The sequence below is a fragment of the Urocampus carinirostris genome, chromosome 18 (assembly GCF_059441175.1).
Source record: "Urocampus carinirostris isolate Australia breed hairy pipefish chromosome 18, RoL_Ucar_1.0, whole genome shotgun sequence".
NCBI lineage: Eukaryota > Metazoa > Chordata > Actinopteri > Syngnathiformes > Syngnathidae > Urocampus > Urocampus carinirostris.
In genome coordinates, this window is record NC_142366.1 from 8,792,783 (window position 1) to 8,817,669 (window position 24,887).

Consider the following 24,887-nt stretch of genomic DNA (forward strand, 5'->3'; position numbering starts at 1 on the left):
GATAAGTGGTTAGGAATCAAGCCAAAACCTCAGTCCCAGAAGATTCTACAGAAGCTAACAAAATTTATGACGCTAGTAAAAGTATATTAAAAGCATCGTGGTAAGAGGAGTTCACATTGCTTGTAGCAGACAACGCAGCACAAACATTGCATGATTGAAGATAAATACAGGTACATACTGATGGCAGATGGAAAACAGCGATGTCATATATATGCAATGAATGTTATAAGTAGATTTATAATAAACTTAATTTTGAAGTGTTGTTCTGTTATATATTCTGATTATCAATCCTTAATATTTTGCAACAAGGTTTTTTTTTTTACAATTAGTCTTATTGTGAAAAATGGGGCAGGCAACTTTATGGCTGGGCAGGCAACTTTTAAGAGTTGTCTGCCCTGGTGTCAGGTACCTTTTTGTCACGAGTTTCAGACACTGGTTTATAGTTTAGTAGACATTCAAAATGAGAGGGAACACCTTGACAGGTTTTGAGCTTGCAAAAGAGAATCTTGCATAACTCAAGATGAAAAATTCCAAAAGTGTGGAATACCAATAACAAACATGATTGGACAATTGTGACAAAAATGTAAACAGTGCACAATAGTAAAAATACTACAGTGTACATGAATTAATAATAAGGAACAACCCTTGCATCCTACGCAGTCTCTTTTGCAAATGTCCAATAGTAAAAACAGAACCACATTCTTCGTCCTTAGCTAACAGGATGAAAACAAATCCAAACTAGACATGAAAACTTGAAAGTAAACAGGTTAAATTGTAAACCTAAATGTTCATAGTTGTAATAAATCCAAGACAGACTCGGTCATGACAAATCGTTTATTGGACTGGCCCCAACAGTGACAACTGCAAAACAACCTTTGAGCCCTTCTTGTGACATCCAGAAATGTGAGGAACATGAAAATATGTTTTCTATTTTTTTTTTTTTTAGCAAACAAAAAAGATTTCTGTGCAGTGAACTTTACACCTAGTGCTCCACTTTGTGTGTGTGTGTATATATATATATATATATATATATATGCATACACATACACGATGTTCCCAATGTCTTCCCTAGAAAACGCACACTTATAAGGGGGACCTGTGGATGGAAAGGTCTTGATTAGTAACAATCAGAATAATAAGTGTCATACCAAGCATGGAAACTTACAGTTCAACACAAATCTGTTGGGACAAGTCATCTGGGTTCTTTCAGTAATGAACCTGCAAGCAAAAAAAGAACACAAAATGACAAAAACACATTCAAGAAAGGGATCAAAACGAACCTCTGTCCCAGTGCAAGGATGGCAGTTCCTGGATATCGTCATCATGGTCGTCCTCATCTCGACTTCTTTGCTGCATTGCTTTCCTTGGAGTGCTCGACCCTGCCAAGCGAAAAACAAACAGTGATGAGGATCTGCTGCAATGCTTTAAGATCAGGTAAATGGTGGAAGACCTTGTTGCTGAGGAGACATTTGCCATCTTCTGGGAACGCCGCCGTCTCCCTTCTTGCTCTGCTCGGACGCGCTTTTCTCGACTCTGCATTGTCTGTCTGTGAAAAACCACCAATCATACCCTTAATGCACGACATTTCAGATAAGTGACCCTCTGTAAAGTTTCCAATTGGAAATTTCTCCAAACGCGCATTTAAATCTCAATCCCCCCCCCCCAAAAAAATTAACTAAAAAAAAAAAAAAAAAAAAAAAAAAAAAAAAAAAAGACTCAAACCTTGACAGTTTCGGCACTGGAACTCGCCACCGCTCGTCTCTCCGGGCTTGCAGAAACATCTGTGGTCGGGCTCCGTAGTGTCCAGGGGGTCCTTATACTCCCCTCTTTTATACCAGGGTCTGGCAGACTGCCTTGGGGGAACTGAGTGAGGCTTCCTGGGGATAGGATGCTTTCTAGGCGGCACTCGGTGAGGCGGCTCTCCTTGTCCACAGCTTTCCTCATCCTCAGTGTCCTGAAGTTCTTCCCTGTACAACTTGGAGGTGTGGCCTTTGTCCCGACCGCCACCTTTGGGCAGACTTTTACCACAGCAGGCGCACATGATCCTCTTGTGGGTGGGTAGCCAAGCTAGGTCTGCTGTCTGCCTGCACCCCATGGCTTCTGACGGCCTCCTGCCCGAGTAGGCCCGCCTAGGGAAAAGATCGGAGTCATCCATGTCGGTGGAAAAATTCTCATCTCTAGAGGAGAGCTCATCAAGGGACGGGCTGAGGACGCTCATGCGCTCGTGGCTGGAGAGGCGATGGTGGTAGTAGTAAGAGTGGGTGGGCGAAGAAGAGACGCGAGATCCTGCTCCGGAGGTAAGAACGCTTTCTAGAGGCAGCTGCAGTATTTTGAAATCAGCTTCACTCAAAGCTTTGCAGGCGCGCTGATCATCCTGGAGTGTCAGAGAAGGCGACAGAGGCCTGTGGGAATTTTCATTCTCATCACATTTGGGAGTGCTATGATTAGACACAGGAGTATCTGGCTGGATATTGGTGGCTACTTCTGGCTGAGTCAAAAAAGGCTGCGCTGAAGGTTCAAGAACAGGACCATCTTCATGAACAGAAGAGCTATCAAGAGGCAGATCCGTCTCTGGCCTTTCAGACCAGCACACCTGCGAGGAGCTCAAGGGGTCCAAACTCCGGTGGCTGGATTCAGCGTCATACACGGCCGTGGTGGAGTCGCTGAAGCCAACAGCTGGAGACTCCAACCCAAGGGCATCTGGGACAACCGGCACAGGGTCAGCGTTCCCCTGCTCTTCACTTTTCTTCTCCTCCACTGGAGAGAACATCCCAGAGGAGTGAGAGGCCATCCCCGAGTCTAGCTCCCGATCGCTGGCTTGGATCTTGTGCAAACACTCTAGCAGCTTGCTGATGGCGTCACTAGGATCGGTCTGAACCTCGGAGGAGGACGTCTCTCGCCGGGCTGGAGGCTGTTGCTGCGGGCGAGGACCTCCCTCAAAAAAGCGAGGCTCAAACATGCGCCGGTAATCCACCGGGTACAAGGGAGCGGGAGGGAAAACAAACCCTGGATATGGCATATACTGATACGGGCTCATGTAGGGGCGCCCAAAGTTGAAACCTGTGTTCACACACACAAAGCGTCAGCTTCAAAAGAAATTTGCATGAGAATACTGCAAATTGCTACCTCCAGGAAGACCAAATTGACCGTAGGGGTTGTTCATCTGCCAATGCTGATAAAGGTAGTAAGGTTGAGATGGAGGCTGCACGTAGAAAAACGGTCTGGGGTGAGGGCTTCGGGGCGGCCCGTTCCCACCCGAATGTGGTGGCTTGCCTCCGTCTGGAATCAAATCACAATTTATCTCCTTTGCAGACAATTTCTTCAGAAGTGACTGTAGACAAGTTTCATTTCTTTAACCGTGTCTCAAGTTTATTTGTGCAAAGTGCCTTTGTTAAATCAAAAATTCAACACATGTCTGCAAAAGCACCTAATAAAACAATACCTTACCATCCATGTCTTCCCCTTTTCTTTCCTGTCCCAAATATCACTTTGCAGAAGCAAAGGCAGCCGAAAATAAGGGTAAACAACAACAAAAACGTTTCACATCTAGCGTCCAAAATTTGTCAAGCGGCGGAAGATGTTCTCATAATTAGTTTAACGGGGCACACCTGTCTTCACCTACACTTGTCCGCTAGAGGACGCATAGAGCAGGAAAAAAATGATTGGAGTAGAATAACAATAAAGACGAAAACGCATGCGCTGTAAACCATTAACGAAATTTTTCCCCCCCAAAAAAACGGAATCACACTTAAACAAATCATTGTTGTTACAGATTGCCGACGCATGGGCGGTGTAAAAAGAATCTACTGTAAAATAAAGATTGTGGTGTGGTGGTATGACACTAATAGCGTCTGTGTTCAATGTTTTAGTTATTTTACTTGTTTAGCTGAGTTTTTTAAAAATGCAGTTACATAAATTATTAAATTCATTATTAAGATATTATGCTAATAATTTTCCTTACAATTGTCCTAGTTTCACGCATGCGCAGTATACGCCATCGGATAGCCGATTGTTGAAATATACTGTACACATAAAGGTTTTTAATAAGATGCCTTTTTAGTGTAAAAACTGTGGTAGTAAATGGGAAAAAACCGTGCTTGTCAAGAATTATAGACACTTTATATAGGGACAGATAGCGGTTTATTCTCTGTGAGAAGCATTGGTATATTAAAAAAGTCAAAATTTTGAATATAAAAACCGCAGTGTGGTACTAATTACTTTTGGGATATACTATTTGAGTAATTGCACACGATTGCCTGAGTAGAAAAACGAAAACGGTTACAGAATTGTTCTAGCGTTTGAACATGCGCAGTGTAGTCATTGGGCCTCCATCGCTAAGTGCTTGGAGGCTCTTCAAAATGCACTGGAAGCTTGTGAGCGCGGCCCCAACCAACTCAGCCACTTAAAACACAAAAACAGCTTTTGGAAACAACTACACACGTCTCACTGGCGACGACGCCGAATTCTTTGCTTCGAGTTTTTTCAAACTACAGTAAGAAAATCGCAGTTTATTATTTGAAGGTCCCGGGAGAAATAGTGGTTAGATACTGCTAGCTCGTAGCTTAGCCGTTAGCCTAGCCGTATCGTTGATTGTGGTAATAGCCACTTGCTGTTTTTAATTCCATGTCATGCTAAACGCACTTTTGAAATAATTTAATTGATCTTGGCACATGTTTGACATAAATTGGCTTTGCCGGCGCAGAAACGTGCAGCTGAAGCTGCTAACGATTAGCAGTAGCGTTGCCAATGATACTAATGATACTCGACATGTCATGGATGGAGGGAGGCATAGACATTTCTTGACAGCGATCCTTCTTTACTTTTTATGTCACATTTGATATTACAAAATGCATGGATTCTCTTTGTCGCTATTCTAAATAATTTTTGAAATTATTCTATTTCTGATGAGGTGATGAACCTCGGAACCTCCTTGAATGTGCAATGTTTTGATTTCATGCCAGAAAGATTGATTGAAAATTTCTAATATAATTTAATACCCTATCTTCATTTAAGAAGTAATAATGCCGGCATCCTTCGATATGTGCATCCTGATGGTACACTTTAAGTTTAATAACACCAAACAGCTCTACCTTTCTCCATTGAGTTTAAAGTTTCTGGTGACATTCAACTCTTTATGTACAGGAAATGTTTTTTTAGAAACAATAACAGGAGGCATGACATAAAGCTGTAGCGATCAAAACAACAATAGACCTCAGGCACTTTTGTCATTGGCTTTTCCATAGCAGATAGTGTGACTCATCCCAGCTGTGCTCAATGTTTCCCGCAGGCTGCCTCTGATGTTATCATGTTGTGACACTGGTCCCACGTTCCGCTACCTCCAACTTTTTCCCCGCCCCTTGGCTTCTGTTTGTTGCTGCCGTAAGACCTCCATGCTGCAGCCTGCCTACATCATCAAGGCTGAGATCTGCTTCCCCCAGCGCTCACAAGTGCGTATGTTTCGCCTCTTCGCCAGCGAGAGCAGATTCGTTCGGTTACTAACGAAAGGAGCTGTCGTATCGCCCACCCTCTCTCTCCTCTGCTCCCCAATCCCAGAATCCACCAAGGAGCCTATTTTTTTCTCCCTGGTTGACTCGAGCCCGGCTCGGCCGGCCGAACGCACTCTTTAAAACTGGGGCGCTATTCGTGTGATGCGACCATGTCGGATCTGGGCCAGCGGTTGATCAACACCGACTACGCCATCACTTTGCTGGAGCAGCTCAAGTTCTTCCATGAGCAGAAGCTGCTGACGGACGTGGTGCTGCTGGTGGACGATGCTGAGTTCCCGTGCCACAAGATGGTGCTGGCTGCATGCAGCTCTTACTTCAGGTCCGTTTTTCCATCTATGGCTACAGTCAGTCTCCAAAAGGGTAGTGATATATGCAAACTCGAGGAACATTTTGTTTTTGTAGATAGTAAAGGTCCACCACAATTCGTCAATTCTTAGAATAAGTCTAAACATGTATGGTGGTTTACTATAAGCTTCCTCTGGTGGTGTCCTGAGCAATCTCCGCCTCGTTCTAGTCGTCCTAAACTTTGAAGGACATTGCGTTTGTATTTGACTTTTCATCGTTATTTAGTGAAAAAAAAAAATATTTTTTGCTGTTCTAGTTTTGGATTTCCTTACTTCAAAAGTTTAGGTTGTGCTCTGAGTGTACTCATGCTGCACATTAATCCCCCCAAATCCCATTTGTAGCCTTGTTTATTATTTCTAGGAAGTGTAATGTCAATTTTGCGCGGTGGTGGGAATGATGCAAGGACGAGATCGCAGAAGTGAAACCATCCCAGATTAGAACCACCTTTTATAGTGGTTCAAAATTTTGTAGGGATGATGGAAATGTTTGTGGGCATGTTGTGTGAATAGAAAAAGCTTGAACCAAATATCTGTGCGTTTGTACACAGGGCGATGTTCATGGGTGGACTGAGCGAAAGTAAGCAGACACACGTCCATCTGAGGAATGTGGATGCCGCCTCGTTGCAGACCATCATCACGTACGCCTACACCGGCCACTTGCTCATCAGCGACAGTACCGCAGAACCGCTCTATGAAACCGCCTGCTTTCTACAGGTCTGCCATTCACATACTTTTTTGCATGTCATAGAAGATGATTAAGTGAATAATGGGTGTAAAAGATCAAGTACTTTCACCCCCCCCCCTTTTTTTTTTTTTTTTTTAGTTGGAGGTTGCCCAAGAGATGTGCCGCAACTACCTGATGCAGAAAATCAATCCTAGCAACTGTGTGCGCATGCTGAGCATTGGTGACCTGTTCAGCTGCAGCGAACTGAAACAAAGCGCCAAGCGCATGGTGGAGCACAAGTTTCCCACTGTGTACCGTCAGGACGCCTTCCTGCAGCTGTCGCATGAGCTGCTGCTGGAGGTGCTGAGCAGTGACAACCTCAACGTGGAGAAGGAGGAGACTGTGCGTGAGGCTGCCATGCTGTGGCTAGAGTACAATATGGAGGCGCGCTCGCAGCACTTGTCCTCCGTCCTCAGCCAGATTCGCATCGACGCCCTCTCCGAGGTCACCCAGCGGGCCTGGTTCCAGGGCCTGCCGCCCAACGACAAGTCGGTGGTGGTGCAGGGCCTCTACAAATCCATGCCCAAGTACTTCAAGCCGCGGCTGGGCATGACCAAGGAGGAGATGCTCATCTTTGTGGAAGCCCTGCCCGAAACGTCGGGCGTCAATGCCGTGACGCCGGCGGTGCGCGCTGCTATGGTATGTTATAGCCCGCAAGCCGAGAAGGTCTACAAGCTCCGCAACCCGCCCAAAAAACTGCAGAAAATGGGCACGCTAGTCACGCCTGACAACGACGTCTTCATCGCCGGCGGCGAGCTGGTGCTTGAGAACCCCTTTGTCCGCGGAGGTGGCTTGCAAGTGGTGGGCTCAGTGGACAGCTTCTTCTGGCTGGATGCTCAGCAGAACACGTGGGAGGCCAAGACACCGATGTTGCGCGCTCGCGTCAATCCCTCACTGGTCTACTGCGACGGCGCAATCTACGCCGTGGGCGGCGACAACGTAGGCGGCGAACTCAACCGGCGCACGGTAGAGCGCTACGACCGCGACAGGGACGAGTGGCGGATGGTAAGTCCACTGCCGCTGGCATGGAGCTGGAGCACCTGCGTGGTGGCGCATGACTGCATCTACGTCCTAACGCTGGACCTCACCTACTGCTATCTGCCGCGGGCCGATGCCTGGGTGGAGATGGCGGCGCGCAAGAACAGCCGTTGCTACGCCTCGGCCGCCGCCTTCGGGGACCTCCTCTTCTACATGGGAGGCCTGCGTGCGGCGGTCGGCTCGGGCGGCCCCGACGGCACTTCGCTGGCAGTGGAGATCTACGACGTCAAGAAAAACGAATGGCGCCAGGCGGCAAACGTGCCAGCCAAGCGCTACTCTGACCCATGCGTGCACGCCGTGGTACTACTGGGCGGCTTATGCGTCTTCATGCGCGAGACGCACATGCAGGATCGGCCCAAGTACGCCATCTACCAGTACGACGTGGAGCTGGATCGCTGGTACCTGCGTCAGCCTGTGTCGGAGCGTGTGTTGTGGGAGCTGGGCGACCGCTTCCACTGCGCTGTGGGCAAGCTGTACCCATCCTGCCTGGAGGAATCGCCATGGAAGCCACCCGCCTACCTCTTCTCGCCTGACGGTGCAGAGGAGTTTGAAATGGACGGCGAGCTGGTGTCGCTGCCCCTCGTTTAGGGAAGGACAAACTTCTTGAGCTCATAACGGATGGACGGGGGCAGGGGGTGGCAGTCTTGTGCCGTCTTCCAATTTTTTGCGTTGCTGCGTGGAGTTTGCATGATCACCCTGTGCTTGCTGCTGCGTAGATTTTGATTTTTTTATTTTTTTAAACTTCCTCCCACATTCCCAAAGCATGTCAACGCAAATTAAGACTCCCGATACAAATTGACTCAAAGTCTATTCAGGAGTCGTGTGTAAAGGGAAAACACCCTTCCATGATTACAAATAGAAGCACTACCTGGAAGGAAATCTTAAGTCAAAATGCGAACAGTTTAGATTGAATACTCTTGAGTTTTTGGCTTCTGATGGCCACGCAGCCACTTGCTATTTGAGAAGTTGTAGTGCCACACTCAAACTACAAGTCGCTTTAAGGTAAATTCAGGTTCTACCGAGTCCTTAGTTCGTCCTGAAAAATCAGAAGCTTTTTGGAAAAGGTGCATGTGCCTTGCCACCTATCACCAAAAGTCAGCTAGGATTAGTTTGTCCACCACAGCCACTAAAACGTACTGATGGCTTGCTTCCATCCTGAGCCCGCCCTTTTTACTTGTACCATTTTATCCTTTCACCCTTCAGAGGAGCCAAGAAAAAGCTCACATCACTCGATGGATGACCTGGTGCATTAATTTAGTTTTTCCATGTTGGGGGGGCAGCAAGGGTGACTGCAGGTCCAGTCGCCTCCCCCCTGTTCAACTGTCACGCTACACTGATGGTCATCCGTAACACACACACACACACCTCCACTATCAGCATTTGTCATTTGAAAGCTGCTGAACTATATATATAGTATATATATGATCAAATATCTATTTTTCATATGTTTAAAACTCGTGTTCTAGTGTGGGGGGAGGCAATTATCATTCTATTTTGTATTAGTGTCTTATTTTTTAAAAATATTTAATATCAGACATTACTGTAGTGTGACTGATTAGAAGTGTTGGTGTTGTTGGTACCATGAAGTCGTCATGGCAACCACTATCAGTTGTCTGAGCGGTTGGGACCTTCTACTCATGAGCACAGGTGCTTCATGTTTCCAGCATGTTTGGCTGCATTGTATTCCTTTGGCACTGTTTTTTTTCAATGAACATTAATTTATTAAAAAGCATACCCCTTCCAAAGGTTTCTTGTTTCTTTGAAAAGCGACGTCAACAGTCGAAAACAAAACGGCAATATGGTTTATTACATCACGAGCATCTGTCCAAAAAAATACACACTTTTAAAAATAGAATTTCATTCCAAAGCAGCATTTTGGAGAAAGCTTGGATGGATTTACAGCATGGTCACCCAATTTGTCAAACACTTAACAAGTTTGCAAACAAACAATTCTCCAGAGTCCACACAATATATTTGATTGATGCGACAATAATAGCAAGAGGGGCGGAGGAGTCAACATCAAGAGCAGATGATGGTTGTCATTTTTTATCTTTAAAATTACATAAAAGTTATTGTCATAACGTGGCTGTTCTTGTAAGAATGTAGACTAATGATTAAGTCTTTATTGAATGTTTCCTTGTGTTTCAGCTAAAAGGTTTCGAGAACAAATTTTCATGGGATCAGGAATCCACAAATATCTTTTAAAATAGTGTTAGGATAAAAGAGGAAATTGTTATAACAAATGTCCTCATTATGACTCAGGTAAAATGTAAAATTAAACCCATTGTTCGGTGGAAAAAAAATCACTTATTTTGGGTTAGCAGCAAAATCACAGCACTCTGCAAGAAGACCCAATTTGGCATTAACAGAGGTTGTGAATTGTACAACCACACTGGGGCAGCAAAACCTTGATTGCACAGCCAACAGAACAACAGACGTAATCCTGCTGTGGCTAACACATCTTCCAGGTTGCTGCTACGGTCAAGTAGCAAGGGAAGCCTCCATGTTCCCAAGGCAACTGCCATGTTATGACATGCTGTTTGGTTGTCATCAGCGCCAAAGCTCCAGCCTGCGCCACAAAAGTTGCTCTGGTGATTCGGAACGGGTGTCCTCACCGAAAATGAGAAAAAACCCAAACGGCACAATCGGGTCAAGGTTGTGCCTGGTCACCAGGAACTTCGAGTTGCGATGTAGTGGCCGGCTGACCCAGGGTAGAGAACCAGGACGACATGGCTGACTTTGCACTAGTTAAAGCACCGCCTACGGACTGACCTGAGTGCACAAGACAGTGGATGAGAGTCAGTTGAGTGACATGATTTGTACAATCCTTGTTTTCAGTGCGTATCACTGGACCATCTAATTTTTCTTAATATGGGACAACATAGTGTGTAGTATTAACAGGCTTTCTCACCAACGGCCTTTCCGGTCAGCACCACGTTCCTGCTGGTGGTCATCATGGCATTGCCAATCTTCTTGCCACGCTCGCTGTTGTTCACAGAGCTTTGCGCACACATTAAAGTTAAATTTTTGAGTTGCACATGATCAAAAGCAGAGACATGTTTAGCCGATGACTTAACAGATTAATCAGTTCCTCGAGAGAATTACAAGTGGTTGGAACCTACTGTGTCAGACGCAGTTTGACATCAGTGACACTGTACTGCCCTTGGAACGGATGTCTGCCGTGCACAAAAAAAAAAGGGGGGGAATGAATTGCACCATCTGATATTTGAATTATAAACAATAAATGGAAGTGACGTTACCCTGGCGTGACAGCAGCCATGGCGGCGTGTTTGTTGCTGTGCCACAGGCGGTAGTTATGCGTGACCTTCCAGCCGGCGATGAAAGGGGCGCCGTAATCCGCCAGAAGCCTCTCGTTATCTACCACAAAAGACGTGGTAAATGAATATAGAAGCAAAATTTTGCAAGTTGACCTGGGTAGGAAAATGATAATTATCGTCATATCATTTTTGCTAAGATGAATAAAAATGTTTAGTAAAAGAACTGTAAACTGTAATTACCACCTGATCACCGGAGAAAATGAGGGTGCTAATGATTTGAAAACACAAGTTCCAGACAATACTTAAGGAGACTAAGAAGATGACAAGGACCGGCCAATCACTTTGCATAAAAAGCAGTTCACATAGTGAAAGCAGAAGGACTTAAAGAGACTAAGGGACACCCAGCAAACCTACTCAAAGCGTGTTGGAAGAGTCAGACAGGAGAGGCCCCTAATGTTCAGTTGTTTGAAGGTATTTTGGTTACTTAAGAGTCTGATAAACAGTTGCGACGTGCACTACAAACTGCTGACACAGACGGGCAACACGACATACTTATTCCACCATTTAAAACGGTATAGCCCACTATAATACGTTAGAGCAGGGGTCAGGAACCTTTTTGACCAAAGAGCCATACAAGCAAAACATGTTTTAAAAAGAAATTGAGAGAGCCACATCACATGTTTTCAGACAAAATAGAAAAAAACTTGCAAACACACTCTCAATGTAAATGTGCCATTTACAATTTGTCTTCCACCTTCAGTTAAGAGTGTTGAGGCAATATTTTTCCATGAAATTTGTCCTTCATAACGGTTTCAAAACGATGTGCATGCAAAGTTATTTTGTAAAAATGTCACAAATTACTGCAAAAGATAAGCATATCGTTATATTCACTTTCGGTGTAGACTGCACAGAGCGAGAGAGAGAGAGAAGGAAGTGCCTTGCGCTGTGTGCAGGGATCCGCCCACCTGTACTGCTCACCCAATCAAAGTCGTTTGCCAGCGTTTTTATTTATCAGTTTAAATGGTTTCTTATCGAACTTCTGAATTAAGTTGGTTCGGCTTTATATGGACCAAAATCGGGATGAAATCACTTGACTTTTGAACGCCACGGAGAGATGTGCAATGGTTACATTTTATTTCGGCGCCATAAGTACTCATGAAAAGAGCCATATAGGGCTCCCGAGCCATAGGTTCCCTACCCCTGCGTTAGAGGAAAAACAAGTGCCTGCAGACCTTCAACAGGCACTGGGCTCCATGAAAAGAACTTACCACGAAAGGCGCTACCTGAGTATCCCTGCAACCAGCTCGGCTCTGAGATGCTATTCACTTGTTTAACGTTCCTCATGTTTGTGAAATACTATGTTATAGTTTGTCACCATGCGTCTTGGTTCTGACATAAAACATTGGTTGAAGCTGCATCAGATTTTGTCAGCTTTTACTCAGGCAAAAATTGAAATGAAAATGAAATGAAATGAAAATGAAATGATCTGCATTTATATAGCGCTTTTCAAGTCAATGACTTCCCAAAGCGCTTTACATTGTGCTTCACATTTCCCAATAGCGGCCGTGATCTGTGCAGCCATGTAAGGCGCTAACCTGCTTATTGGGGGTATTGGGGTTTCAGTGTCTTACCCAAGGACACTTCGGCATGTAACACGGACAAGCCGGGATTCGAACTGGGATCCCTTAATCCTAAAACGATCGCTCTACCTCCTGAGCTACTGCCGCCCCAAAAATTACTAAAAATGGGAAAGGAAAAAAAGACGTGATAATAATCGCAATATTAATTGATGTTAACATATAAGAAATGTTTTATCATGATGATTTCTGTCATATTGCCCTGGCCTAGTTGCACGTGACTCCCACCTTCTTGTAAGCAGGATGCCAGCATGGCGTGGAGGTAGAGCGCGAACTGCGCACGGATCCACTCGTCGCCACCTTCCCAGCCCGTGCCGTCTAAAAAGACATCGTCTCGGTTGTCCGTCACGTGTTTCAGCAGGTAATCGGCGAAGCGCAGGTCGGCCGTGGTCAGGCCGACCACTTTGCGCAGCTCGCCGTCGTGGATCTGGATGGCGGCCTAAAGGGGAAAAATGCTGTATCTATTTCCAAAAGGGTAGTGATGCTTTTTCCCGTCCTCACCTCATCTACCTCCACCACTGCGTCGCTCAGGTGCCGCTGCTGCCGGAAAAGGACGTTGGTGGCTCCCGCGACGTAGCCGCGCACTGCCACGTCTGACAAAAGGTGATGCTGTTGCAGTGCCATGTATGGGAGACACAGGAAACCCTACCAACCAACGGATGCTTATTAGGAACAGTGCTTTCACAAATCTTTTGTCCTTTTTGAGTAACTATCAAACCAAACATTTACTTTAGTAAAAATGGCTAGCGGCATGCCATACTGGTCCTCTTCTAGACCTGACAGCAACCCATGGGCCACACCGCCCTGACCCCCGAGCGGCTGCACAGTAATAGGCGGGGCACCGGGCCCTTCCTCCAGTACACCAGGGTCCAACGTTTCCCAATCACTTTCCGAAGACTCCAAGGACCCACGGTGAGGATCGACGCCATCAGACCGGGTGTCCCTATCAACTCGGGTATCCCCGTTGCCTCGCAGCTCTGAAGCTGAGAGGGACACGAACTCCTCACCCGCTGTTGGACTCAATTCTTCTGACACGCTGCTTTTGGGTCGGTAGTGCGACGAGTCGGCCAAGCCGTGCTCCAGCATGCCTGTGGGTGCATCACGGTGAAGTTGTGCTAAACTCGGCCAGAGCCGACGGAACGTTACGTACCTGGAAACAATGACAAGACGCTCATCAGCGTCCCCACCAGTCGGCTGACAGGCGACACATAAAAGAGAACCTGTGCCGGTGGTAACAAATTGTCAGTCACAAAGCAGACATGAAGAAGTGTGCGTGTGTGTTGACACCTTTTTCTCCAGCAAGATAAGCTTGAAGAGGATAAGAGCCTGCCAGAAGATGCACAATTATCCATCTGGATAGCGTACTACAAAGGTACCCCGCTACTTTTCTCCAACAACGTTGTTTTGATGGCTTACCTTGTGCCTGAAGTGTAAGATGAGCTCCCTCGCGGATAAGCCTGCAGAGACAAAAGAGCTCAGAAGTCCAGGACACAAGAAAAGCAAGCGGGGGCATACCAAGGAAAACTTGCGAGCCGTCCAGGGCGGAGCCCCTCAAGGAGCTGTTCATGTGCTCGTACAGCTCCTGTGCGGAAATCAGACACAGGTAAAACGCTGCTAGTGTCTGCTTGCCACGAACGTGAGAAGCTTGCTCACCTTCAGGATGGAAATCTGGGAAAAGTCTTTCTCCTCGAAGTAGGCGTGCGTGATGAGCTGTAGTTTGGCTTGGAGGAGGCCGAACAGAGGCTGATAACACATTTTGCGATTTGGCTTTCAATTCATCAGTTTGACAAACTCACACAATTAACCGTTCACATGACAGCCCTTTCATTAAGAACAGGCTTTAATAGCGTTAACAGGTGCTTTTGTTTCAAATTTTAAAGCCCAATGATTAACTATGCGCCTCACCACCCGGCTCAGCACACAAACGCTCTTCTGCACCGTCTCCCGAGTGACGTCAGCCTGTCGGACTTTGAGCGCCTGAAAAAAAAAACACCCGAAAATAAATAAATAGGATTATGAATGTAATTTCTGAGAGGTGTTTTGATTAGATAACGTGCTTGACCTTGGCCTCGATCTGCCGGTAACAGGAGACGCCATACACGCATTTGGAGTCCGCATCGAGGGGGGGCAGGTGGAAGTAAACTGTGTCTGCAGGACAAAGTTCCCCATGAGAGTGCCTCAATATTCTGACGTTTTATACTCAAGGGTCAAAACATTCTATTCCATATTGGGTGGCAACTACTTTTTCAAGTTTAGGTTTGCTTAAATTATGTAATTTTTGGGGGGGGCGGGTGTCTTAAGAGTTTTACAATCTGAGTAAAAAAGCGCCACATGTGTTTGTACCTTCCTGGTAGTTGTGCGCCCCGTCGGGCAGTGCCAGGAAGGGGAGATACTTCCACGCCTCGGGCAGCATGTTGCTATCGTGACCCTCGTGCGGCATCAATGGCGGGTATGAGAACTCCACCTAAAAAAATGAGATACTGGAATTTAGGAATTTCCTTTTAGGATCAGCCAGCTTTTTTTGACTTATCAGTTGGATTTAGAACTTAAAATCATGCATGTAGAGTTATACGAGTTGCACTTTGTTTTGGGGGTTGCAAGTGTCGTCTAAAACTGCCAAAGAAAAACATTTGCATTTTTATAGTGAGCTATGTCAGGAAATGTAAATAACTCACAGAATAATAGCCTGCTGTTTGAGTCACTTGGTTCTACTGAGGACAAAATAGTGTCGGCTTACAGAACAGGTTTGGTGTGCAACCTCAAAGCACAAGAGCAGGTTTGACAACTTCAACAAGCTTGTCTGCCCTGCAACCCAAATCCAAATAATAACTAAACCCTGGCATGCTGGGGTGAAATCATACATGAAGAAAAATACATTTGGCATAAAAATCTACTTGGAATCCCTAACCCTGGGTTTGAAACCCTAATCAGGTCAAATCATGTGTATTTATATAGCTCTTAATCACAAGAAGTCTCAAAGGACTGTACAAACTACAGACTTATTACACCATCTCATGAGCCAAAACCTACACAAGAGCAAGGAAAAACTCAAAACCTCAGGATGAGTTAAATAAGAAACCATTTTTAATCCAGTGTTTAATGTCCTAGTTTATAACTAACCCAAGCTACAGATCTGACTGCTGTTCACAGACTTACTTAAATAAATAGACGTGTAAATTTGCTTTTATTGTGGAATGAAATCCTACTACAAAACCCCATTATCTCAAAAACCATAAAACAGGCTACAAACCCCTCTACTGGGACCGTTTCCAACTGTTTACTGGTTCTCTTTAAAAAAGAAAGCGCTGTCTTTAAAACCAAAATCAAAACCCTGCCTGTGACTCAAAGCCCTATTTTGACTGTCTACCAAATATTGCAAAGGCTTTAAGTTTGTGCAGAAATCATCCACATCCTCTTCAGCATCATCTGCTGTTTTCATGTGTTAGCAACGTAGCATTTAGCATCCTCCGCTGCAGAAGCTTGACGCACCTGGCAACCCTTCTTGTGGTGAAAGCCAACCACCACAATGTGGAGCACCGGCCCCTGCGGCTCCTCCATGTTCCTTAGCCGTGACGTGGATAAAAAACTGCAAAAATAATGTCTGATTAATGGAAAATAACAAGCAAAAACACCAAACCGTCTCCACTTCCGCCTGGGTACTGCAAGCAAAGAGAAGAACGCACAGTAAGAGAGTGCATTGCTGGGCTTTTCCGGTTCCAGCTACTCACATTTCATTACACTGACATTTAAGAATAAGTTCTTCTGGTGTTGTTGTCATTTTTATACGATTACGAAAATATTTTTTTTATCAAGTAGCAATTCAAACCTTGATCGTTGATGTTCTATTTACCAAACTTATGTCCGTCAAACAACCGTCCCTCTTCCTAAATCATCTTGCCCTTGACTCTACTCTTTGAATTAGAATGACGCCATCTATACTTTTCCTCGTTTGATAATTATTTAGTAGTCATATTTTTGCAGTTTTTGTGTTCCTGCCCAATATAACTAGATGCCAAAGTAAGGATTGTTTTACGTTATTATTCGACACAAAAAGTGCGTTAGCAGTCCTGGCAGATCATGAATATATCAGGACCCGACTGGTTTGGTCTGGAGTTTCGTCCTCGGATTGCTTCTGTCTGAATTGCGTTGTCCAACATGGCGGTAACTCAAGCAACGAACCCCTCACAATTGCTCCCTTTGGGTTTGTACATTTGAAAATAATTTTGATCAAAACTTCTGCAACGTTGATATTCTGCACTAATAAACCGAATGTATATTATCATTTGCTGAGTTATGAACACAAGTAAAGTGAGCTTACTATTGTTGCACGGTTAATTGAAGTGTTTTCGTCCTCCGAGAGCGTGAAAAGACAGTTTAAAAATATATATATTAGTATTTGTTTTACAAAAATAAGTATAAATGTCACTGCAGGCTGAAAGACTTCTACACAATTGAATTCATGTGTACTTCCCTGCACGTGTCTTAAATGCTCACTACAAACATTCGTTCAAAACTCTCATTCCCGAGATGTACTATCTATTTGTACGGTACTCGTCGTTTTTTAATGAACCATTGGAAGGAATAAAAATTTGTATCCATGTCATTTTAATTTTGGAGTGTAAGAGTAACGTCTTTAAATGAATTGAGGCTCGCTAATTTTGGGTCATCACAGGCTGCTATTGTACATCAATCCATCAATTTTCTGCACCACTTTTCTCAGTAGGGTCGCTGGGGTGCTGGAGCCCATCCCTGCTGTCTTTTGATTAGTGGGCAGGGGATACCCTGAACTGGTTGCCAGCCAGTCACACAATATTTGTATGTTAAATCATTTTTTTCTCTGTCATTTTCACTTGGAGTTTATCAGAAAAATCTTTGTTTGCGCTTTATTTTTTGATTTGGTGTACGGTAGTTCATTCATGCTCCTCTCGAACGACTTTTTCATTCATCGTCCTGTCCATATTTTTTGTTTCAGAGCTGGTGGACAAGTGCATCGGTTCCCGCATCCACATCGTCATGAAGACAGACAAAGAAATTGTCGGAACCCTCCTGGGCTTCGACGACTTCGTCAGTATCCTTAAAGTCCCCAATTATTCTGAAAATGGTTTTCATTTAGGATTTGGATAAGCTTCTTTGATCATAATCAGATTAGTCTTCATTTAAATTGACAATGACATAATGAACGTTGTTTACAACAAGACGAAACTTGACTCTTTGCGATAAACATGTCATAAAAGCCGGGCAGAGAGCAGCCTATAATTTCCTTGGCTGTGTAAATGACTATGTAAGCTCTGTAAGGAGCTCCTCAACTCGCTTTAAGACTGTTTTGTTGGCATCAAGATATGATGGCAAATGTCTACTTTTCTATTTTTGTCAATATCGTAAACAGAGGGAAAAAAACAGCTTTTCAGGTATCTAAGATTTTGTGGACCTACTCTGTAATTTCTACAGTTTTATTCAATGTGGAAAAAACAAGAATTTTTGCAATCATGACAAAAGAGACTTGAGGAAAGAAACATGAGGAATGTCCGCTATTTACGTTTTGAGTAGTGGTTGAAATAAAAAAAAAGCTTACATTTAAATTGAGGTCCTTAAATCATTTAACAGGGATGTGATTTTTCCGCTAATTCGCGGAATTCCGCTTTTTTTATCTCCAAAAATAAAATTTTAAAATTTCCGGTGTTTTAATTGGTAAAAAAAAACGATTTCGTCTCGACAGCATGCCATTTGAGTGTTTCCGTAACTGAAATGAAACGTACTTGCGATTGGTTGAAGTCTCGTGTTGACCAATAAACGCGCTTGTTATAGGAGTGTGCCATTGTTCATTTCTCACACGTTTTTGCCGGGTGTTTAAAGAAAGATGTCCGTGATCGAACGCAAAGATGCTCCGCGAGCTAAAGAAATTGATAAGATTGTAAAAAACAAGTTTCGATGGGACTGGTTGGAGAAGGAATTATCTACGAATGTTGGAAAGAAGACTGTGACGAATTTGTTCAATGACTTTATTCGGAAGATCGATCGTGCCGGGAAAGCACTTTGCATTTGGTGTCATGATACCATCGACTATGGTGGGAGAGGTTTCAAAGCTCTTGAAAGTCACGCAAAGAGCAAAAAACACGTGAAAGAACTCCAGTCAAGAACGACAAATTATTCCATCGCTGGAAGTTTCGGTGCCCAAACGAAAACTCCAAAACTTTACGGCCTCCATCCCTTATTGACATCACAATCGGAAGCGGTAATAAAGAGACGAGATCCACCCCAACAACCTGTACCAGTTGCTGATAGAGTCGTGAATTTTGAGGTAGGTGGTAAACTTTTCAAATTTATTTGACAGTTTTCCCATTTTTTTCGAAAATATTATAACGTAATAAAAATGGCCATAAATATTTAACAATTACAATAATAGATTTTCATGTGTACATTACACCAACACTTTACTGTAGGGCCTATACTTATTGTACTTTCATTTATCAAATACTTGGATACGCTGCTATTAAAGAAATAAATTATTACATTTAAAATATGATTTAGGAAATTTAAAAATATTATTAAGCCTAATACAGGGATGTGATTTTTCCGCTAATTCGCGGAATTCCGCTTTTTTTATCTCCAAAAATAAAATTTTAAAATTTCCGGTGTTTTAATTGGTAAAAAAAAACGATTTCGTCTCGACAGCATGCCATTTGAGTGTTTCCGTAACTGAAATGAAACGTACTTGCGATTGGTTGAAGTCTCGTGTTGACCAATAAACGCGCTTGTTATAGGAGTGTGCCATTGTTCATTTCTCACACGTTTTTGCCGGGTGTTTAAAGAAAGATGTCCGTGATCGAACGCAAAGATGCTCCGCGAGCTAAAGAAATTGATACAGGGATGTGATTTTTCCGCTAATTCGCGGAATTCCGCTTTTTTATCTCCAAAAATAAAATTTTAAAATTTCCGGTGTTTTAATTGGTAAAAAAAAACGATTTCGTCTCGACAGCATGCCATTTGAGTGTTTCCGTAACTGAAATGAAACGTACTTGCGATTGGTTGAAGTCTCGTGTTGACCAATAAACGCGCTTGTTATAGGAGTGTGCCATTGTTCATTTCTCACACGTTTTTGCCGGGTGTTTAAAGAAAGATGTCCGTGATCGAACGCAAAGATGCTCCGCGAGCTAAAGAAATTGATAAGATTGTAAAAAACAAGTTTCGATGGGACTGGTTGGAGAAGGAATTATCTACGAATGTTGGAAAGAAGACTGTGACGAATTTGTTCAATGACTTTATTCGGAAGATCGATCGTGCCGGGAAAGCACTTTGCATTTGGTGTCATGATACCATCGACTATGGTGGGAGAGGTTTCAAAGCTCTTGAAAGTCACGCAAAGAGCAAAAAACACGTGAAAGAACTCCAGTCAAGAACGACAAATTATTCCATCGCTGGAAGTTTCGGTGCCCAAACGAAAACTCCAAAACTTTACGGCCTCCATCCCTTATTGACATCACAATCGGAAGCGGTAATAAAGAGACGTGATCCACCCCAACAACCTGTACCAGTTGCTGATAGAGTCGTGAATTTTGAGGTAGGTGGTAAACTTTTCAAATTTATTTGACAGTTTTCCCATTTTTTTCGAAAATATTATAACGTAATAAAAATGGCCATAAATATTTAACAATTACAATAATAGATTTTCATGTGTACATTACACCAACACTTTACTGTAGGGCCTATACTTATTGTACTTTCATTTATCAAATACTTGGATACGCTGCTATTAAAGAAATAAATTATTACATTTAAAATATGATTTAGGAAATTTAAAAATTTTAATGTGACTGATTTTGAGTTGACTTAAACTGTAATTTTATATGGGATAGTTCAATATACATTGAAAATTTATGCTGTTGTCTTGTCTATTTCTTTGTCATCTGAGTGCATTGAAAGTACTTAAAAAAACCCATGAGCTCCGGGGGGGGGCTTCGCCCCACTTTTCCCCCCACCAGGGCACTGCCCTGGTCCTACCTGGTTTCCCCCCCCCCCCCCAGCTAGCAATCACCCCCCCCCCCCCCCCCCCCCCCGCTAATTTTCAGATAATTTCACTTTGGTCAAATCACATCCCTGCTAATAGTAATCAAAACTATTGTCAGTATTTATATTTTTTAAATTAAGTACTTGTATGATATTCTACCATTGATTTTCTTAATGGCCACGATATTATTATGGTACATAATTTACTTAATATTAATAACATGGTTAATCATTGACACAAACTCAAATGAATGCTGCATGTTTGCACTTTTTAGGTTTCAAGATGTTGAGTGTCTTGATGTATGCAGTTACAGAGATGATCTTAGTCGAATGCATGATTGTGTTTTTATCAGAGCTTGCTGCATGAGGTATTTTGTATGTTTTTGTTATCCATTATGTATTAAGAATGATTGATTAAATGATTTATTGCATGGTAAATATTATTTCCAATGGTTTGTAGCTAATTTTCAACATTTTTTTGTCACCATAATAAATACTCTGACATGTGAATGTGCATGAAAGTTTAGACTAAATCCTTTTTTATTTACTTTGGTCGCATGACATTTTGGATTATAATTCAAATAATTATTTAAATTATTTAATTGTTTACTGATTATTGTTAAATTTCTTTTATTCTTCAGGCAATGCTGTTGGGAGTGCTGGCCGAAAATTCTCTTCCGTTCACCATGGCCCCAAAGCTCATCACACTGTCAAAGGAACTGGCAAGGGATCCAAAAGCTCTGAATGGACTGTCCATGGATAGAACCAGTGCATCCTACAAAACAAAGTATGGCCTTGCCCATACTATGCTTGATGAGACTTTAACAAACTTAAGATCCTCCCACTTTTCAATGAACATTGATGAGTCCACCAGCAACAATCTACACCGTGTCCTGTGTGTTCTCGTCAGCTATTTCTCCCCGTCGACAAAGTCTGTTGTGGTGGAACATTTAGCATCTTTGAGTGTTGTTAAAGTTGACGGCAAATCTCTCTTTGATGAACTCTCAGCCCTCATGACCAAGAACAATATTCCCTGGAGCAATTTGGTGTCTGTGTTGATGGACTCATGTGCAGTGATGCGGGGTTCCAAATCTGGAGTTGAGACGCGTTTGCGAGAGGGACCAGCACCACATCTCCTTGACATAGATGGGGATACCTGCCACCACATCCACAACGCCTCTAAGCATTTTTGCAAGCCATTTGAGTACAAGATTGAAGGACTCCATAATGATCTCTTCAACGATTTCAAGTGGTCAACCGATCTGAAGGAAGCTCTTCAAGAAATTTGCTTTCTGACAGGCATCACCTTCACCATGCCAGAGAGATTTGTCAGCCATCGATGGCTTTCAAACTATAATGTTTCAATGTCCACCTTACGCCTCATGGATGTCTTTACCATCTTCTACTATGCATTTCTTGGCAGAGGAGATAAAGAACTCTATCTTCCCACCATCATGGCCATCTACCACAAGAAGGATCTTTCAAGAGAAGTCAAAGCCAAACTCAAAGACATACAATCAGCTTTAGGCCAAAAGAACATGACTGAGGAAGGAAGGAAGAGGAAGCAGAGGATCTATGAGAAGATATTCTTCACAAGATTGGATACGCTTCTCACCCTCAACCTATACACAGCAGTTCTGCCCTTGCTGAAGAACTATGTGATCACCTTTGAGACGAAAACGCCAATGATCCACAAGCTGAACGACAAGCAAGTGTCCTTCTTCAAGAAGTTCTTGTCCTGTTTCCTAAAGCCAGAGTCCCTTCAAGGCTGTAAACTGACAGAAATTGAACTGAACAACAAAGCCAACCAACTCCGAGAAAATGATATTTTCTATGGTGGTGTCACCAGCAAACTGATGGATTCTTCTAACAAGTCGTCAGTTGTGTTCAAGTTCAAAGCCAAAGCCAAGGCAGCATATCTGGCATGTGGTCTGTACCTTCAGAAAAAGTTGCCCATGAACAGCAAGCTTCTGAGAGCAGCCTCTGCCATTGACCCACTTGCCAGAGGACACAGCTCAACTTTAAACCAACTGAAGAAGCTGTCGTCGTTGGTCACCAATGTCCTTGATGAGTCAGAGCTGGGGAACTATGATCTCGAGGTGAGAGAATACCAGTTGGACAGTGAGTTGCCAACACCTTTGGACTCAGAGGGGAAGGCAATTGCACTGGATCGTTGGTGGGCCCAAGTCTTTGCTGTTGGAAGATACCCAACCCTGGCCAAGATGGTGAAGGCTCTCATGAGTTGCTTCCATGGGCCGCAAGTAGAGGGGGCTTTTAGTGTCATGGGTGATGTCCTGAACCCCAAAGCATGCAGAATGGACATAGCCACATACAGTTCTATCCAGACTGTAAAATATGCCCTAAGAGCAAGAAATACCACCTCTGTCAGCCATTTTGGAAGGAAAGACATTCTGATGGATCCTGTGCAGTCCATACTGTGCCTAAATCTGAGGACATCCTCCAAAAGGTACAGGGAGGAGAAGGATGCAGAAGCAGCTATGTTGTCTGCAAAACGAACAGAACTTGCTGTGAAACAGGACACCCAAATGAGCAAGGCTGCCTCAAGAAGAACCATCAAAGCTGCACAGAAGCAGGCTAGAAAGACCCATTCCAAAGCAATGAAGTCTAGGAGGAAGTAGTGTTTGGGTCATGTGAATGGATTTAGCTGTGTCCCGACGGATCACCACCTTATCGTGGTGGGGCACTTTGCGCGTCTCCATGACCCCCAGAGCTATGTCGGCGGGAGTCTCGTACTCCTGGTAGGGTTACCCAAGCCGAACAGGTCGAAGGGTAGAGTCCAGACTAAGAGTGATCCCAAAAGCTGGTGGCGGCACGCTTTGAGGCGGTTTCCTACAGACCTGGATCCCGTTAGCCGCCTGCAGTTGTAGAAAGATGCCGGTCGTCTAGGGTCTCCCTTGCCACTGGAACCATCTTCTTTACAATTAAGATAGTGGCGTTGGGGAAATGTTTTTTAATGTGACTGATTTTGAGTTGACTTAAACTGTAATTTTATATGGGATAGTTCAATATACATTGAAAATTTATGCTGTTGTCTTGTCTATTTCTTTGTCATCTGAGTGCATTGAAAGTACTTAAAAAAACCCATGAGCTCCGGGGGGGGGCTTCGCCCCACTTTTCCCCCCACCAGGGCACTGCCCTGGTCCTACCTGGTTTCCCCCCCCCCCCCCCCCCAGCTAGCAATCACCCCCCCCCCCCCCCCCCCGCTAATTTTCAGATAATTTCACTTTGGTCAAATCACATCCCTGATTTAAACACAGTTATTTGCGACTCAAATCGGCCCTATTTTTTTTTTTTTTATCAAATAAAGCTCTTCACTTCAATAAGGTTCCTTGGAACCAGAAATCTGACAATTATTTCATAACTAACAGTCTTCCATGTCATTGATAACAACTTATGAACATTGTTTTGAATAAGAATAAACGTAAGACTCCACAATAAAAACGTCATAAAAGCTAATAATGTCCTTATGACTTGGCAGAGAGCTGCCCCCATGATTTTCTGACTTATGGTGATGGCCCTCTGTAAGGTTTTCTTGCCTGGAGCTGTCCTCTCAGCAGACCACTCCGTGATGCGTCCTTAACTTGTTGTAAGATATGGTCCTGGAGGATGTGACCGAATTGTAAGTTGACTTTTTTTTTTTTTTTTTTTTTTTTTTTTTTTTTTTAGTTTGGTGTTTGACTTCATATGTTCTTGTGGTGTTTTAGTGAACTTACGCCAGAAGGTCGCAGGATAACAAAGCTGGACCAAATCTTGCTCAATGGCAACAACATCACCATGGTAACCAAGCACGAACAATGTTTATTAGGGAGGAGGCAAATTGACATTTGGTATTAATATTTTCTTTACAGCTCATCCCAGGTGGAGAAGGGCCGGAAGTTTAAGACTAGAGTTCTGCTGGGAGACTTTTGTTAGATATATATTTTTTTGTTTTTTATACTTTAAGCAACCAAATGACGCTTTGTAAAAGGATTTTGTTTGACAATGGAATAAAAAGTTTGAATTGATTCGGACTTGGTGTTTTAGCAGGATTATTTTGAGAGCAATGATTTTTTTTTTTAATCAAATATAAATAAACTATCTACTCTGATCATATCCCTCAAGAGGGGCAACCGACAGCAAGACAAACACATACAAAAACAAAGAAAATAAAAAAGGGAAAAAGTAGCTAAATACACACACAAAATATTTTGGACCATACCCAACTAAAATGCCCAAACAACTAAACAAGTTAAGCACCTCGGCACCCAAGTTTCTCATGATTTCGTCCCTCAGATGAAATAGGACACAAGAAAGCGGCCATGTCACTTGGGTCAGGGTGACACAACATACTCTTC

At 43.5% G+C, this 24,887-nt stretch overlaps 4 protein-coding genes across 4 annotated transcripts; 2 read left to right on the forward strand and 2 right to left on the reverse strand.

Annotated features, from left to right (window-relative positions):
* Nucleotides 1–816: 816 nt before the first annotated feature.
* On the reverse strand, nt 817–3,645 carry LOC148348274 (bucky ball-like). Its single transcript, XM_088322787.1, has 7 exons — nt 3,448–3,645; nt 3,127–3,279; nt 1,723–3,060; nt 1,451–1,546; nt 1,281–1,379; nt 1,166–1,218; nt 817–1,096 (listed from the first exon to the last, which is right to left on the reverse strand). The coding sequence occupies exons 1-6, from the start codon at nt 3,452–3,454 to the stop codon at nt 1,193–1,195; spliced, it is 1,719 nt and encodes a 572-aa protein (XP_088178913.1). The 5' UTR covers nt 3,455–3,645; the 3' UTR covers nt 817–1,096; nt 1,166–1,192.
* A 661-nt stretch (nt 3,646–4,306) lies between these two features.
* kbtbd2 (kelch repeat and BTB (POZ) domain containing 2) lies at nt 4,307–9,358 on the forward strand. The gene is made up of 5 exons (XM_088322039.1): nt 4,307–4,492; nt 5,288–5,447; nt 5,554–5,826; nt 6,400–6,565; nt 6,675–9,358. The coding sequence occupies exons 3-5, from the start codon at nt 5,657–5,659 to the stop codon at nt 8,199–8,201; spliced, it is 1,863 nt and encodes a 620-aa protein (XP_088178165.1). The 5' UTR covers nt 4,307–4,492; nt 5,288–5,447; nt 5,554–5,656; the 3' UTR covers nt 8,202–9,358.
* Nucleotides 9,359–9,400: 42 nt separating this feature from the next.
* avl9 (AVL9 cell migration associated) lies at nt 9,401–16,187 on the reverse strand. Its single transcript, XM_088322040.1, has 16 exons — nt 16,018–16,187; nt 14,872–14,992; nt 14,591–14,676; nt 14,434–14,505; nt 14,182–14,271; nt 14,044–14,110; nt 13,945–13,985; nt 13,816–13,854; nt 13,679–13,748; nt 13,258–13,616; nt 13,030–13,173; nt 12,757–12,967; nt 10,874–10,991; nt 10,736–10,789; nt 10,525–10,613; nt 9,401–10,385 (listed from the first exon to the last, which is right to left on the reverse strand). Exons 1-16 carry the CDS (start codon nt 16,084–16,086, stop codon nt 10,264–10,266), a joined length of 1,752 nt encoding a protein of 583 aa, XP_088178166.1. The 5' UTR covers nt 16,087–16,187; the 3' UTR covers nt 9,401–10,263.
* Nucleotides 16,188–16,446: 259 nt separating this feature from the next.
* On the forward strand, nt 16,447–24,557 carry lsm5 (LSM5 homolog, U6 small nuclear RNA and mRNA degradation associated). Its single transcript, XM_088322041.1, has 5 exons — nt 16,447–16,729; nt 17,501–17,596; nt 24,145–24,172; nt 24,258–24,330; nt 24,402–24,557. The coding sequence occupies exons 1-5, from the start codon at nt 16,684–16,686 to the stop codon at nt 24,432–24,434; spliced, it is 276 nt and encodes a 91-aa protein (XP_088178167.1). The 5' UTR covers nt 16,447–16,683; the 3' UTR covers nt 24,435–24,557.
* The last annotated feature ends 330 nt before the right edge of the window (nt 24,558–24,887 follow it).

Coding starts and splice junctions, on each gene's coding strand:
- avl9 (XM_088322040.1), bottom strand. CDS start 16,086: ATGGAGGAGCCGCAGGGGCCGGTGCTCCACATTGTGGTGGTTGGCTTT. Junction 14,506..14,590: donor ACCGGCAGATCGAGGCCAAG/GTCAAGCACGTT, acceptor TTTTTTTTTCAG/GCGCTCAAAGTCCGACAGGC. Junction 14,272..14,433: donor TTTGTGTGCTGAGCCGGGTG/GTGAGGCGCATA, acceptor ATGTGTTATCAG/CCTCTGTTCGGCCTCCTCCA.
- lsm5 (XM_088322041.1), top strand. CDS start 16,684: ATGGCGGTAACTCAAGCAACGAACCCCTCACAATTGCTCCCTTTGG. Junction 16,730..17,500: donor CTCACAATTGCTCCCTTTGG/GTTTGTACATTT, acceptor TTTTTGTTTCAG/AGCTGGTGGACAAGTGCATC. Junction 17,597..24,144: donor GGGCTTCGACGACTTCGTCA/GTATCCTTAAAG, acceptor ACTTGTTGTAAG/ATATGGTCCTGGAGGATGTG.
- LOC148348274 (XM_088322787.1), bottom strand. Junction 1,547..1,722: donor CCAGTGCCGAAACTGTCAAG/GTTTGAGTCTTT, acceptor GGTTTTTCACAG/ACAGACAATGCAGAGTCGAG. Junction 1,380..1,450: donor AATGTCTCCTCAGCAACAAG/GTCTTCCACCAT, acceptor TTCGCTTGGCAG/GGTCGAGCACTCCAAGGAAA.
- kbtbd2 (XM_088322039.1), top strand. CDS start 5,657: ATGTCGGATCTGGGCCAGCGGTTGATCAACACCGACTACGCCATCACT. Junction 5,827..6,399: donor GCATGCAGCTCTTACTTCAG/GTCCGTTTTTCC, acceptor GTTTGTACACAG/GGCGATGTTCATGGGTGGAC. Junction 6,566..6,674: donor AAACCGCCTGCTTTCTACAG/GTCTGCCATTCA, acceptor TTTTTTTTTTAG/TTGGAGGTTGCCCAAGAGAT.